This window comes from Silene latifolia, chromosome 7 (genome assembly GCF_048544455.1).
Source record: "Silene latifolia isolate original U9 population chromosome 7, ASM4854445v1, whole genome shotgun sequence".
Lineage (NCBI taxonomy): Eukaryota > Viridiplantae > Streptophyta > Magnoliopsida > Caryophyllales > Caryophyllaceae > Silene > Silene latifolia.
Window position 1 is genome coordinate 104599904 of NC_133532.1, and position 15623 is coordinate 104615526.

At 42.0% G+C, this 15623-nt stretch overlaps 1 protein-coding gene across 1 annotated transcript; it reads right to left on the minus strand.

Annotated features, from left to right (window-relative positions):
- Positions 1-5175: 5175 nt before the first annotated feature.
- Positions 5176-6058, minus strand: LOC141591205 (uncharacterized). The gene is made up of 4 exons (XM_074411578.1): positions 6004-6058; positions 5778-5904; positions 5525-5654; positions 5176-5417 (listed from the first exon to the last, which is right to left on the minus strand). Exons 1-4 carry the CDS (start codon positions 6027-6029, stop codon positions 5368-5370), a joined length of 333 nt encoding a protein of 110 aa, XP_074267679.1. The 5' UTR covers positions 6030-6058; the 3' UTR covers positions 5176-5367.
- Between the last annotated feature and the right edge of the window lie 9565 nt (positions 6059-15623).

Below are 15623 nucleotides of genomic sequence, written 5' to 3' on the forward strand. Positions count from 1 at the left end.
GGGTTGCTCGGATTCTGATAGGGACGTCCGGACCGGGTGAGATGTCCGATTTCCTTCGTCCGCTTTTCCTTCCCTAGGATGACGTAGACATCCTCAACATTATCCCGCCATATGCTGTTAATTTCAGGGTCTCGAGGATACCTTGGAGGGGTATTCCTCGGTGGGTAGTTCTTGTGGGGGATATTTTTGTGAGGGCGATTTTTGTGAGGGTAGTTATTTTGAGGGTAGCTATTTTGAGGGTAATTATTTTTAGGGTAGTTATTTTGAGGATAATTCTCGTGAAGGTGGTTATTTTGAAGGTGATTTTCGTGGGGTCTATGCCAGAATGGTCGCGGGAGCAATCTATCCTGGGGTGGGTATTTTTGAATGCTTGGGGAATTCTCCCTCGGACGTGGTGTCGGGGGATTTAAGATGAGTCGACGGTAGGCGTCGTCGAGTCAGGTGATTCTCTCAGAAAGGCTGGCAATGGCCTCCTCAACTTGCTGAAACATAGTGAGCATAGTGGCAGCACTGAACACGAACACTCCGTCTGAAGGGTCCTTTTCCAGAACATTCACCTCGTCGTCAATTGGCAAGATGAGATGAGAGCAGTCTAGGGTCGGCTCATCGTCAGAGATGGCGTGAATTCCCAGAGGATTCGTCTTGTTGTTTGGCTTAGTTGGTGGGGGTATAGGCAAATCTCCCTTCTCAATCATGTCTTGAATGAGGTGCTTGAGTTTGGAGCAATTTTCGGTATCATGCCCTTTCCCTCGATGATACTGGCAGTAGGCGTTGGGGTTCCAAAATCGGGATTTCTTGGCGTCGTCCGGGTCCGGGGTGGGCCCGATCGGTTGTAGCTTCCCTTGGTCCATGAGCCTTTTCAGGGCACTTGCATAAGTTGACCGTATATTGGTGAACACTCTCTGGGGGCGTTCAATTTTCTTGGCAGATGGTTCGACGAGGTTAACCTCATCAATCTTGTTTGTCTGACCGTAAGGGCGAGATCCGGTTGAGGTGGATCCTTGATAACCCCTGCCGGTGGTCTTTGCTAAGACACCCTTTCGGAGGTCGTCCTCAATACGTGTCCCCGTAATCTGCGGATCTTGAAAAGTTTTGATATTCGATACCTCAAAAGCAGTTGGCATAAACCGGGCGGAGGTTGTTGACAAATTTTTCTACCAGAGTTGACTCACTCGGCTTACTGACCAACTGAGTACTCACCCTCCTCCAACGGGTTAGGAACTCAGTGAATCCTTCTTTGTCGTTTTGGGTTAGCACCTCGAGAGTACGGGTGTTGGCATGGATCTCGACATTGTCGGCATACTGTTTGGCAAACTCAACTGCGATCTCATCCCAAGTAGTAAGGTTTTTCGGGTCCAAGGAGTAGTACCATTGGCGAGGAATTGGCTCCAAAGAGGATGGGAAGATCCGGGTAAAGAGCTCCTGTTTGACCCCCTTAATGGCCATGTAGTTTTTGAAAGCACGGATGTGGTTGAGTGGGTCCTCCACTCCCTTGAACTTAGGCACATCAGTCAGGGTGAAGTTGTCAGGTAACTGGTCCCCAACAGGTTCGAACCTTCGGTTATTTTCAAGGTGGATGTTGTTACCCCGGGCTAGGAGCTGTTCTTCCAAGAGTTTCAGCCTCTTTTCAGTTTCAGTCAGAGGTGGGGTATTATGTTCCCCAATTTCCTTATTCTCCAGGGCGTCGATACGGGTCTCGACGCGATCCAGGGTGACCTTAAGATCGGTAAGCAGGCTGGCTAGCTGATCAGTTGTGACATCTCTGTTGTTATCATTGTTGTTGTTGGACGAAGCTGAAGACGGGGCCATGGCTCGAGGCGTAAAAACGGCTCACATCACAACTCAATCCGACACGGTTCCAAGACTGAACGCAGACAACACAGAGGACGAGACAAAGGTCGACTCAACAAGACGGGGTGACCGTGTGTGGTCCCTCGGTGCTGACTCGATTTATGACGTGACGGTGTTTGACCAAACCTTTGACACGAGTCCAATCATGACGGCGCGACGCCATTGGACGGGTCTCGTGGTGAGACGACTCATAAGTAAAGACCCATAAGTACGTTTGCTTTTACTCGATAGACACGAGGCGGAAATGGAATGGTGGACTGAAATTTTCGAAAATAGAAATTTCCAAAAAGATTCATTTGTCGCTTTATTGGGCGGCTTCCGAAGATAGAAATCTCCGCAAGTCGATCAGTTGAAAAGGGGTGTCTTAAATTTATTTGCAAAAGACGGTTTGGGTTTGAGTCGGCTCGGAAAACAATGTATTGTTTCCCAAGACGGTTTTGAAATTCAAAATTGTATGTTTTGAAAATCGGGTTTGAAATATTTGAAGAGGCCTCGGGGATGGTGTATGGTCCTCGGGATCTCAAAAGTGTCTCGAGAAAAGGGTGTGTGCTTTTCTCGGGTTTTGAAAGAGCCATTGTCGGCGCGAAATGGGTTAAAATCCGTGTCTAGACGCGGCGATTATAACGGCGTAAAAAGGTGATTTGAAATGGTTGTACAAAACCGAGTTTGAAAATCGTCATTACGACGGCCTAGAAAGGCGTGTTGAAATGGTTATACAAAACCGGGTTTGAAAATCGTCATTACGACGGCCTAGAAAGGCGTTTTGAAATGGTTATACAAAACCGGGTTTGAAAATCATCATTACGACGGCCTAGAAAGGCGTTTTGAAATGGTTATACAAAACCAGGTTTGAAAATCGTCATTATGACGGCCTAGAAAGGCGTGCATCGGTCGGCGAAAGACCGAGGTTTGAAATGGCCATTATAACGGCGCAAAAAGGTGTTTTTGAAAGTTTGAAAAATGACACGGAAGGACTTATGATCATGCAGCACATAAGCACTCGCAGTTTCATTATATTATGCATTATGCTGACACGGGTTTTGGCTTAAAAGGGTGGGTTACACACCAAGCAATCAAACCCCGATTTGCGAGAGGGATACCAATCCAAACAAAATGTGTAAGGAGGGTGCCCTAGCCTCGTGCTCGAAAGTGATGAAAGCTCTTTGACGAAACAGAAATGTGTAACGTCAATGGTATGCTTGACTCAATCGGGATTCGAAACGCAGGGATGAGAAAACTCACGCCGACGGGACGAGCCAATTGGTCGAAAAAGGTTAGGTTGTGGGCCCGGACAAGGAAACCCGACCGTGACCGTAATATCAATTAATGCATTCCAACCAAGACCTCGTTCGAGTCTCACCATCTAGGGATCACAAAGACGTAAGTGTCCTAGTTTTCCCCAGCAGAGTCGCCAATCTGTGGACATGGCCCACCTGCAGGTCCGGTTCGATCTGCGGACATGCAGCGGTCTTTTTGAAAGCCACGCTCGGCGGCGTAAAAATGCCTTCGACCGGATCGTTTTGGATCGGTCGGTTTCGTCTCGGTAAGGGTCTCGAAACGATTAGAGATGTTCGGAGTCGCCACCAAGCATTTGTGGGATGCCTGGAACCCGTTCGAATTCCACTTTATACCTCGGTCAAATCGTAGCACAAAGCAGCGTTTTGACATAGGTACTAAAGATAAGGAAATCGTCCCTCTTTAGCATCCTATCTCTAGAATGACTCTCGTACGCCCCGGATAAGATCGTCCACTATCCAAAGTTTCTGAGTAAGAGGTGAAGGTACGTATTGGGAAGCCCTTTAATCAGACACCCAATCCCGCCCGCGTTTAGCGGCCTCTACTGATCGATCTTGGTTGGTTGAATGAAAAAGTTGATAAAACGGTTTAAATGCATGAATGCGCATCCAATAATTTAAACCTAACATGTGAGAGCTTTCTAAGTCGCTTGATTTAATCCACGTATCAAGTATAAGATGTCGAGTTGGATTAATGATTGATTTGCATGCAAGACGGAAATTAAACATCCATTTACCGTATTAGGTTTACACTACAAAAAGAATTAAAACAAAGCGATTTTTGGCGATCAAATCGATCGCCAAAATCAATTTGGCGATCAAATCGATCGCCAAACGTCGATGCGGACCTTAGTCGCCTTTTCTAGCTTTGGCGACTAAAGTCGGTCGCCAAATTTGGCGATCAAAAATCGATCGCCAAATGACTAAAATGGCGATTGATAGGTAGTCGCCAAATTGGCGATCGATTCTTGGTAGTCGCCAAATCTACATTCACGCCAAATTTGGGTGACGAGCGCTTGGTTTGAAATTTGGCGATCGAATTGGGATTTGCGATCAAATTGGTCACGCCAAATTGGCGACTACCATAAATCAGTCGCCAAATCTCAATTCAGTCGCTAAAGCCACTGTATGTTTTGGTGGTTTTTTTCGTTTTCATTGCTAGCCAAATATTTACAACCTGCATACAAACCGATGTTCCACAACACCATACATCCCAAATTTCAACACACACAACACCATACATTTCAACCTAACACCTCCCATTTTCTCAAACTTCATTTCATATATTGAAAATGAAAGTTTTACAAGCTAAGCTATTCTAATGTTCAAGTCTAAAGTTCAAGTTTTACAAGCTTACATGCTAAAATCATCTTACTTGGAAGCCAACACCGGCTCCACTCCCCCCATGTGGACCATGCGGATCATTTGGATCGTAGTTGTGTCTAGGTCCGGGGTTACAACCTTGCCACCAATTCTCAAACATTTCCATTCTTTCCTTCATTTGGCGGAATTCTTCATCACGTTTGGCAAGTTCTTCATCACGTTTGGCATCACGTTCATCACGCTCTCTTATTTGACTTTGAAGTTGACTAATAATTCCCGGTTGATACGTGTTGCTGGGAATTGTTGAAGTCGATCTTCTACGCGTTTTCTCATAGAAAGCCGGTGTTGAACTTCCGGTACCATACACGTGCCCTTTCTTGAAGCCATCCACCAACTCATACCATATGTCATTATCCGGTTTTTATGGATTGGCGGCTTTTTCTCGTTCAAATGCTTCCTACAATATTAAACAAATGGTTGTAAGTTAATATGGTAACCACCTTATATACGACATTTTAAAAGAGAATAAATTAACAAAAATTAAGTGTTACGGAAAACTTACATATAATTGCTTGTCTTTTGGCTTAGTCCAAGTTCTAACCCCTTTGTGGTCAACCCTGGAATGCGTGTCCGTAAAAACAGTTCCCGATCATCGCACCTTGTGACTTCTTCTTTCCTCTCTGAATGAAAAAAAACATACATGTTAGAAAATCAACAAAAAATCTAACATAAAATAAACATGTTGCATTGAAAACAAAAAAAAAGTGTGAAATAATAGACAAACTTACACCCAACATACGATTCCAGAACGATCGTGAACCCGCGTAATGAGTAGGCTCGTTCACGGCGTCTTCCTTTCCTTCTCTTTTGTTGAGGGATGCTTGCTTAGACTTCTTCCTCAAAAAGCTTCACTTTTGGTATGCTTTATTAAGCCTTCATACTTGTCACCTGCAATTACACATATGAAATCATAACTAATAAGTTACTGATATTATTTATAATATAAGAGAGTATATGCTAATTAATACAAATAACAAAACAAGTTAATTAAATACCTTTCATGTGGTCTGGTTCCTTTGGGCGCCTAACTACCTTCCAAATCACGTCCCGATATCGTCGAGTACCGACGTCATTGTACCTGTTACGGACATTCTGTTCTTGAGACGGTGACCAAGCAAATGATAGCTACAAAAAAAAAGCGACAAAATTTCATATTAGTATAAAATAAAAGTATAACCTTGGTTCTTAAAAAATTTATCAAAATTAATTATTTGGTTCCTAAAACAAAGAATTACGGAAAATATATACCCGAAAGTTATTGAACCACGCCTCTCTTTGTGCATGAGAAGCTTGTGTCCACGATGTAGGAATTGGACCCACGAAATTAGTCTTCGTGCTTTTCGTGACACCTCGTATCACGCAATCGTCCATAAACCTGCATTTATTTTGAACATGTAAAATTACAAACAATTATTATTTTTTTAAAGAAAAAAAAAGAAATAAAAATAGTAGACTAATAAAGAATAAAACTTACCATAATCCCGCCGGCTCAAGAATCATCCGATGATCCGAAGTGTACCGTATCGGCACCCGTGGCCGGCTCGTCGGTAGCGTCGCCTCCCTCACCGTCACCGTCTCATCTGCATCGGATCCTCCCGCACAAACTCCTCCTCCCGCTCCGGATGCGTACTCGTCCGAACCCGAGCCGCCTCCACGCTTCCTACCTCGACCCGCTCCACCATCTCCGATAATACAAATAAAAATTAACACAAATAATGATAAATGAAAATTATACAGACTTCTAAATTTTAATAATTTACTCTTGAGGAATACAAAATTATACCAATTTAATCATCTTCATCTTCAAACCCCTCGTCCTCATCCTCATCCTCTTCCTCATCCTCATCATCGTCATCATCATCATCATAATCATCTTCATCTCCAAACCCCTCGTCCTTCCTCCTTTTCTCCTCCTCCCTTCTCCTCCTCACCTCATCTTCCCTCCTCCTCTCCTCCTCTTCTTCCCTTCTCTCCTCCTCCTCCTCCTCCTCCTCCGCCTCATCCTCCCCCGGTAGTCTCTCTTCCACATCATAATATTCTTCCTCTTCCATGTCTTCACCATCTTTATTCTCATGCTCATAGTTGATTTCATCGGGTGGAGACAAAAGCGTTTCATTTGAAACGTTTTCTTCTTGGAAAAAAGTTGTATCAACTTGTGACCGTGCCTTTGTCTTAAAGATTGCACACCACGCATTTTGATTTCTATCATTTGTTGTGCTTGGATAAGTAGCAAAATACACTTGATGAGCCTGATGTGCAAGTATAAATGGATCATACTTAGAGTATGTTCTAGTACGATTCACTTCTACAAGTGATGCGTGTCCTAAATATGTTGTTTTACGCCCTATTTTACACGCATTTCAGAGCTCATTTATGTAGTTTATGCTACTATTTGCCCCATTTTGTCTACTTTCGTATTTTTATGTAATATTGCAGATTTATGCGGAAATGAGTAGAAATCGAGCCAAATCCGTCCCTAAGTACTTAGCATTGCATTTGACATGGAGTAGTGACTCGAGGAATGAGCTTGGTGCGCGTTTCAAGGCCTAAAGATAGCAAAAGCAAGGGTGCGTACGAGTTTAAGAAGCAAAGAAGCACTTCTCGACATTGCAGGCTGCTTCAGATGGCTATATCTCGCGTTCTAGAGCAGATAATCGATTGATTCCAATTGGAGGTGAAAGCTTATCCTCTTAGCTTTCCAACGTCGCGTAGAACGCCTGATTTGACCAAGTAACGAAGAAATGGCAGCTGTTTTAAGATCGGTGCGCGCTGCAGAATTCGTCGAAATGCACTCATCAGACAAAGAACCTTGGTCGATCGATGATGCTGATGGTCGATCGACCGAGCACGAGATCGAAGCTACTGTTCGGTATAGGTTGGTCGATCGACTGACCTAAGTGTTCGATCGACCACCACGCGAGCTGATACGCAGATTTAAAAGAACGAGAATTAAAGGATTTTAATCTAAGCCCATTTGTAATTAGGTTTGGAGGAGGAGTTACGTGATATTTCCTATATAACTAATTCTTCCTCATCAGTTTCAGATCATCAAGTTTTAGGAATTAATTAGGGTTCATATTAAAAGATTGTTTTAGTTTAATTCTCCGTCAATAAAGTTTACTTTCCGCACTTGGTTTTGGTATTTCTTATTCAATCCTCCCTACGGTATTCTTCGGTTTCTTCTTCGCTTATTGCTTTAATTCCTCCGTAGTTAGAATTGTTAGCTTAGATTTCCCAAAGCCATATTATTGTTTTATGTTATTCATTTGCTTAGTTAATATAAATATGCAATCGTTAGCTTTATTAGTCAATTTCGTTGTTGTTATTATCGCTGTTATGAGTAGCTAAATCACCATTGCTAAGATGTAGGGGATCTATGGCGTAGATGGCATTAGAATAGGTGACCCCGCATTAGGGCTTGGTCGATCGATCAAGCTTCTCGGTCGACCGATCGAGCCGATTAGTCGATCGATCGGGGGGTAGCTGGTCGATCGACCGACTTCGTGTTTGATTAGCATTGTTTGATTCGTTAAGTGCAATATTTAGCAATGAGACCGAGAGGAGACTTGTTAGATGCTTAGTTTTGACCGACCCATAGATCGAGAGATAGGGAAGGGCATTAATTAACGAATTAAGACGACTAAATTGCTGAGATCGAGAGATAATGTAATTTAGGCTTTAAGAATCACTTTTCAGGGCGAGAGCTAGTATTAGTGAGACTTAGGGACTGGTAGCATAGGCCGAAAGGAGCTACTAGTTGACTTGGACCGAAAGGACTTGTTTTACCCATCCTACACGACTGTATTTCGGACTTACCTAGGATTATGTGCCATCGCAGCTATAGTGAACCGACCGTCTTAGCATTCCTTTCATCGTTGTTTACATCCTTATTTACTTTTATTTATTTATTTATTTTATGTTATTAGAATTAGTTATAACTCTCATCAAAACCCCCACATTTGCTACCCTTAGACTAAAATAGAAAGCAACTATTATCTCCCTACCTCCCTGCGGATCGACCCTTACTACCGCTTGCTAGTAGTAGTTTGGAAAATTATAAATATTATTTTTGGTACTCACAACGACGGGTATCAAATTTTGGCGCCGTTGCCGGGGAGGCAGCGCTAGTTGTAGTTGTTTTTCATTTTAGTCTATTTTTTCGCCTCAAGGGAAGACTGAGTACCTTGAGGCAGTTCTTACCATCTTCTTTAGTGTTGTTTTGTTAGGTCCTACAGGTCCTAATCTGCAGCACTTCAGAAGGATCTACACATGTTCCATTCTCAGGAGCAGCAGGTTCCGTTTTGTGGGAGATGCGGCGGAGCGGGACACACATCTGATGCATGCGGGCACCCTAAGGAGAAGATGTTTGCTTTTCATCAACTTCAGCTCGACAATTCGTATAATTACGCTCCTACTTCACCGCATCAACCATATGAGCCTCCTTATGAAGCCCCACCACCATCCACTCCGTCACAGCAAGAATTAAAAAACGAAGTTGCGAGTTGACGAGTCTAGTGCAGCTGCTTATGGTGGAGGTACAGAAAAGCAATGCGGCGAATCAGGTCTTAATCGCGAAGCTGATATCTCATATTGCAACATTGGATCAAAATGCAGCTGAGATACCGAGTCAATTTCACTCTCTGAATCAGCGTATTGAGACCGTACATGCAATGACGCTGAGGAGCGGGTCTGCTCTCGATAGACCCGAGAAAGCTGCTGAAAAAGGGAAGAAGAAAAAGGACGAGAAAAAGGCGACCAACAGTGATCACGGTCGATCGACCACTTCACCCGGTCGATCGACCAGTCCGCGACATACAGCAGCTACTGTTCCTGTAGAAGTCAGTCGATCGACTGACATGCATGGTCGATCGACTGACGACGCTGCTGTAGGTGAGTCTTTTCGTCCTCCAATACCAGACAACTTGAGGGATCACTTATTTCGGGGTACGACAACTCCGAATTCATTGAGGCAAGACCCGAGTACTGATGGGTCAGTTTCGGTTCCCAAGTATGACCCGATGTCGATTAGTGGGTCATTTCTGCGACGATCTGAGGAAGGTTCGAGCTTCAACAAAGAGAAGGTGGTGGATTTTCAGCCTAAATCCACTGATGCCGGTATAAGAGACCTAGAGGAGAGGGCTAAGCTACTTCTGACACCCCATATCCGAGAGGCTAGTACCAACGAAGGATGAGGTATATTTTGAAAAATTTAAAAATGTCATTCATGGTCTAAATGTGCAAGTACCTTTTCTTGAGTTGGTAAATCAAGTTCCCGCTTACATGAAATTCATGAAGCAGCTTTTAAATAAGAAGCGGAAACTTGATAGGGTCGAGTCTGTTAATTTGATCAAGAATCTAGCTCTTATTTGACTCACACGCCCCACACAAGTTAGGCGACCGGGTAGTTTTTCAGGTCCCTTGTAATATTGGTACCTTCTCAATTGAGAAGGCATTATGTGATTTAGGGGCTAGTATTAGTGTCATGCCTTTGAGTCTTGCTAGGAGATTAGGATTGACTAGATTTGCGGTCACTAATATGACAAAGTGCAAATGGTGATCGTTCGCGGTCCGGCCGTAGGAGTCCTGGAGGATATTCCTGTGCAAATAGGAAAATTCTTCTTCCCAGTTGACTTTATTGTGTTGGACATACCCGAGGATACCCATATCCCTATCATTTTGGGTAGACCCTTTCGCACACCGGTGCGATTATTGATGTTGGCTCGGGGACATTGACCTTTAAAGTAGGGAAGCGATCCATTAGTTTTGCCCAGACTTATAGGAAGAAAGATGCTATGTGTCCTGTGACTTGTAATGCGATTTCTACTCGTAAGTCTTATGTTGTCATTACTGACGCTCCTACCCCCTTGCCTGTACCTATTCCTGTTATGACACCTCCGCCCCAGATTGGGAGCAAATTGGAGGAAGATTCTTCTGTTTTGAGTATTGCAGGAAATGGTTTGGGGAAGGAGGAACCGCTAATCGCTCCAGCTGTGAAGGAGCCCATTGTTCAAAGAGGCGGTCTAGGATGTCTTAGTTATGGCACGGACGAGGAGCCCAAGAAGAAGGAGCCAGTCAAAATTCCGGAGTCGGAGCTTGAGTGTGAGGAGCTAGAAGATGATGGCCATGCTTGGGAAGATGCTAGAGATGATCCGTTGAGTATTCCAGGCAGAGTAGAGTGGAGTCCAGCTTCTGAGATGAGCACTGCGGAAGCTACTTCATGTAGACAGAAGCCTTGGTCGGAGATTTTCCGTAGTTTCCGTTGACCCATGCGTTTCTTAGACCCCTTTTAAAGACTATTTATTGCTTTTAGACTATTTATCGTTTTTCGTGTGCGCGAGACTTCGCATTTTGATTGGTTTGTTTAGGATTTTAATACTTTAGACTATTACTTTGGGTTTGCGCAATTTTGGGCGCGTTATTATGTGCTTTTGCAGGTTGAAGACCATATTAGCTCTCTTTATTGAGCTAATTAGACGAAATCAGAAAGTTACAAAAGATTATTCCATCGATCGATCGCTAGTATGGTCGATCGATCGAGCCGTGATCTCCGGAGCTTCGCTCGCTCACCGGTCGATCGATCGGTGATGATGTGGTCGATCGACCATGTTCGCTGCTGTACCTATTTTCGATCATTCCCCTGCTGTGTTTGATCATTTTGCGGAATTAAGGGAGTCTTCCCTCCACTTTATTTTCCGTCTTATTTCTGATTTCTTCTGTTTTTCATTTTTGCACATAATTTTACCGTTCATAATTGTTTTCTCGTTTTACACGCGGTATCTTTTGTTTGTCTTTTCAGGTACTTATTGGTAGCATCAAGCTAGCTCTCGAAACCTCCTAGCTCACGCCGGTTTGGGGAGGTTTCCTTTTGCTTTAACTTAAAGTCTTGTGAGTTTCCGAGTTAAATTTCATGTCTTTTATTTATTTTACCGCAAAATCCCATTTCCTTTGCTATTTTCATTACATGATTTTGCACAATGGGGACATTGTGCGATTTGGTTTGGGGAAGGGTTTTGCGTCGCATTTCATTTGCTTGCATTCACGTTTACATTTTGTCTTGCATTGTTGTTCATTTCACATTTATACATACAAAATCAAAATCAAAAAATTCAAAAATTTCAGAAATTTCAAAAATTTGCACGTTTATTTTAGCATGTAGGTTGAGTCGGAACGGTAGTATTTCTATGATGACATTGCATTTTCATCTGTTTACGCCTAAACCTTGCTAATTGACATGTTATTAGTAGAATCATATATGCATAGTCTACGAGTTTTCGTTAATTTCTTGCTGAACTTGAGACTTGACTTAGAATTTTGGCAAGCTACATCATTTTCTAAGGTTTAGAGCTTATAACTGGTGACATTCATGACCAGTTTATTTAGGAATGTGAGTAGTTACTCCTTATAAGACATGTTACATAAATTTGCATAAATATGAACTTAATCTGCTTAATACTTGTATGCATTCGGTTTGTGGTTTTGCTGACACATGTGGTAGAGGTTTCCCTTTTCTCATTTTGCCCATGAACCCCTCATAGCCAAATTTAGCCTCTTTTGCCCCATAAACTACAGTCTAAAATTAGCCTACCTTATCCGAGCTAGTACTTGTATTTGTGGGAATGTTTTATTGCAAATTTGGTTATATGCTCATTTTGAGATGATGTTGGGAAGATGAAAAAGGGAAGAAAGAAAAAAAATATAATTGAAAAGAAAAAAAAGAGAAGAAAAACGATTCGAAAAAGAAAGAAAAAAAGGAAAAGCGTGCTGTGCTGTAGAATCCGGTCGATCGACTGACCATATTGGTCGATCGACTGCATCCCGAGAAAGAGAAAGTTCAAAAAATCACATGTTGCAATTTTTATGATTTGGTGATTTCCACTCCCATTTTATCATTTATATTCTTTGGGGAGTTAACTTTTATGGAGGTTGTGAGCTTTGTGCCTTGAATTGGCACCGTCTTGTATCATTTACATTGAGTTTGAAGTTGGGATTCGCTTATAGTTTGGATTGAAGTTACTAGCTTGGCTTATTACTCCTCATATCCAAATTCATTTTAGCCCCTTCTTACCCATTACCTCACATATCCATATTTACCTCGGCATGTGTCATGGTCATTTGATTGGTTGGAATGCATATGTACGGTTGTAGAGATCATTTTCATATTAGACTGCAGGCATGTTCTTATAGGTCGTAGTTAGGTGAGTGTCATTACAAAATTTACTTCTTTCTATCTTTTACATATACTCACCCGTATTCATTGTGTGATTTGAGCGACCCGTGAGAGTCCAATTTGATAAGTCTCTACAGTTGACGGTTCAGCAATTTTTAAACGACTCCATAACTCGTTTGCATGATTCATATGCTAATTGATTGTTGGTTATTGCATTAAATTGGTTTAGGCTTTACATATTGCATTTCGCTCTGAGTTTGAACTCGTTCCTTTAGATCGAGTCTAGTTCTTGCTTGGGGACAAGCAAGGGTTTGGTTTGGGGAAGTTTGATGCGTGTCCTAAATATGTTGTTTTACGCCCTATTTTACACGCATTTCAGAGCTCATTTATGTAGTTTATGCTACTATTTGCCCCATTTTGTCTACTTTCGTATTTTTATGTAATATTGCAGATTTATGCGGAAATGAGTAGAAATCGAGCCAAATCCGTCCCTAAGTACTTAGCATTGCATTTGACATGGAGTAGTGACTCGAGGAATGAGCTTGGTGCGCGTTTCAAGGCCTAAAGATAGCAAAAGCAAGGGTGCGTACGAGTTTAAGAAGCAAAGAAGCACTTCTCGACATTGCAGGCTGCTTCAGATGGCTATATCTCGCGTTCTAGAGCAGATAATCGATTGATTCCAATTGGAGGTGAAAGCTTATCCTCTTAGCTTTCCAACGTCGCGTAGAACGCCTGATTTGACCAAGTAACGAAGAAATGGCAGCTGTTTTAAGATCGGTGCGCGCTGCAGAATTCGTCAGAATGCACTACTGTACAGCAACCTTGGTCGATCGACTGATGCTGATGGTCGATCGACCAGAGCACGAGATCAGAAGCTACTGTTCGGTATAGGTTGGTCGATCGACTGACCTAAGTGTTCGATCGACCACCACGCGAGCTGATACGCAGATTTAAAAGAACGAGAATTAAAGGATTTTAATCTAAGCCCATTTGTAATTAGGTTTGGAGGAGGAGTTACGTGATATTTCCTATATAACTAATTCTTCCTCATCAGTTTCAGATCATCAAGTTTTAGGAATTAATTAGGGTTCATATTAAAAGATTGTTTTAGTTTAATTCTCCGTCAATAAAGTTTACTTTCCGCACTTGGTTTTGGTATTTCTTATTCAATCCTCCCTACGGTATTCTTCGGTTTCTTCTGTTCAGTTTATTGCTTTAATTCCTCCGTAGTTAGAATTGTTAGCTTAGATTTCCCAAAGCCATATTATTGTTTTATGTTATTCATTTGCTTAGTTAATATAAATATGCAATCGTTAGCTTTATTAGTCAATTTCGTTGTTGTTATTATCGCTGTTATGAGTAGCTAAATCACCATTGCTAAGATGTAGGGGATCTATGGCGTAGATGGCATTAGAATAGGTGACCCCGCATTAGGGCTTGGTCGATCGATCAAGCTCTGCAGTCGACCGATCGAGCCGTTAGTCGATCGACTGGGGTAGCTGGTCGATCGACTGACTTCGTGTTTGATTAGCATTGTTTGATTCGTTAAGTGCAATATTTAGCAATGAGACCGAGAGGAGACTTGTTAGATGCTTAGTTTTGACCGACCCATAGATCGAGAGATAGGGAAGGGCATTAATTAACGAATTAAGACGACTAAATTGCTGAGATCGAGAGATAATGTAATTTAGGCTTTAAGAATCACTTTTCAGGGCGAGAGCTAGTATTAGTGAGACTTAGGGACTGGTAGCATAGGCCGAAAGGAGCTACTAGTTGACTTGGACCGAAAGGACTTGTTTTACCCATCCTACACGACTGTATTTCGGACTTACCTAGGATTATGTGCCATCGCAGCTATAGTGAACCGACCGTCTTAGCATTCCTTTCATCGTTGTTTACATCCTTATTTACTTTTATTTATTTATTTATTTTATGTTATTAGAATTAGTTATAACTCTCATCAAAACCCCCACATTTGCTACCCTTAGACTAAAATAGAAAGCAACTATTATCTCCCTACCTCCCTGCGGATCGACCCTTACTACCGCTTGCTAGTAGTAGTTTGGAAAATTATAAATATTATTTTTGGTACTCACAACGACGGGTATCAACAAGCTTGTATTGTTCATGTACTCTCATTCCAGCCACAGAATTATCCTTCCAGTCAACCTTGAATAAGACAGTTTTATAAGCTCGGTCACGTCCACTATAACTAATTTCAAAGATATCTTCAACTATACCATAGTATTCGTTGTCATCAAGAGAAGAAATAGTAACCCCCCAATTGCACCTAGCCTTACCTTTACCGTGGTTGAATGTTTGAAAATTAAACCCATTAACCGAGTATCGATTCCACGTTCTTACCATTTTTGAAGGACCAAAAGCCAAACTTCTTATCAAATCATCTTGAATATTCAACTCAATTACATGTTTCTGAAACCATGATGGAAATTGGTCCTCATGTTTGTCCCAAACATCATCCTTACTTATATTAGGATTCCTCTGAATGAAATCATTAACAAACTGTGTTTCGTATGACTCCAAGAGGTCACAATTAGATAGCACGTAAAGGTGGGCACGATTATACTCCTTATCATCCAAATATCTTGTTTGCCCCTTTGATGAACACCCTTCATCATCTTGAGTTTGAAAAAATTCGGGTAAACTTCCGTCTACTTCATCCGGTTTCTCAACATTCAAGTTTTTTGCTTTGGTTTCTATATGTTTTTCAAAGTAAAGAGAACAAAAGTTTTCAATCTCTTCCGTTAAATAAGCATTGCATATAGAACCTTCATACAAGGGTTTTTCTGAGGCTTTTAACATGTCAAGAAAGGCTTTTGCTTGTGGGTGTGGCGGTTGTTCTTCAGAAATAGTTGTATGGTCATCACTATTAAAAATAGTGGAATCCATAGCATCAACAACCATCT

What these genes read in the sequence shown, in the direction of transcription:
- LOC141591205 (XM_074411578.1), bottom strand. Translation starts at nt 6,029, where the DNA reads ATGATTCTTGAGCCGGCGGGATTATG. An exon ending in CTTGAGCCGGCGGGATTATG is followed by an intron (nt 5,905 to 6,003) that starts GTAAGTTTTATT and finishes AAATAAATGCAG; the next exon opens with GTTTATGGACGATTGCGTGA. An exon ending in GGAACCAGACCACATGAAAG is followed by an intron (nt 5,418 to 5,524) that starts GTATTTAATTAA and finishes GTGTAATTGCAG; the next exon opens with GTGACAAGTATGAAGGCTTA.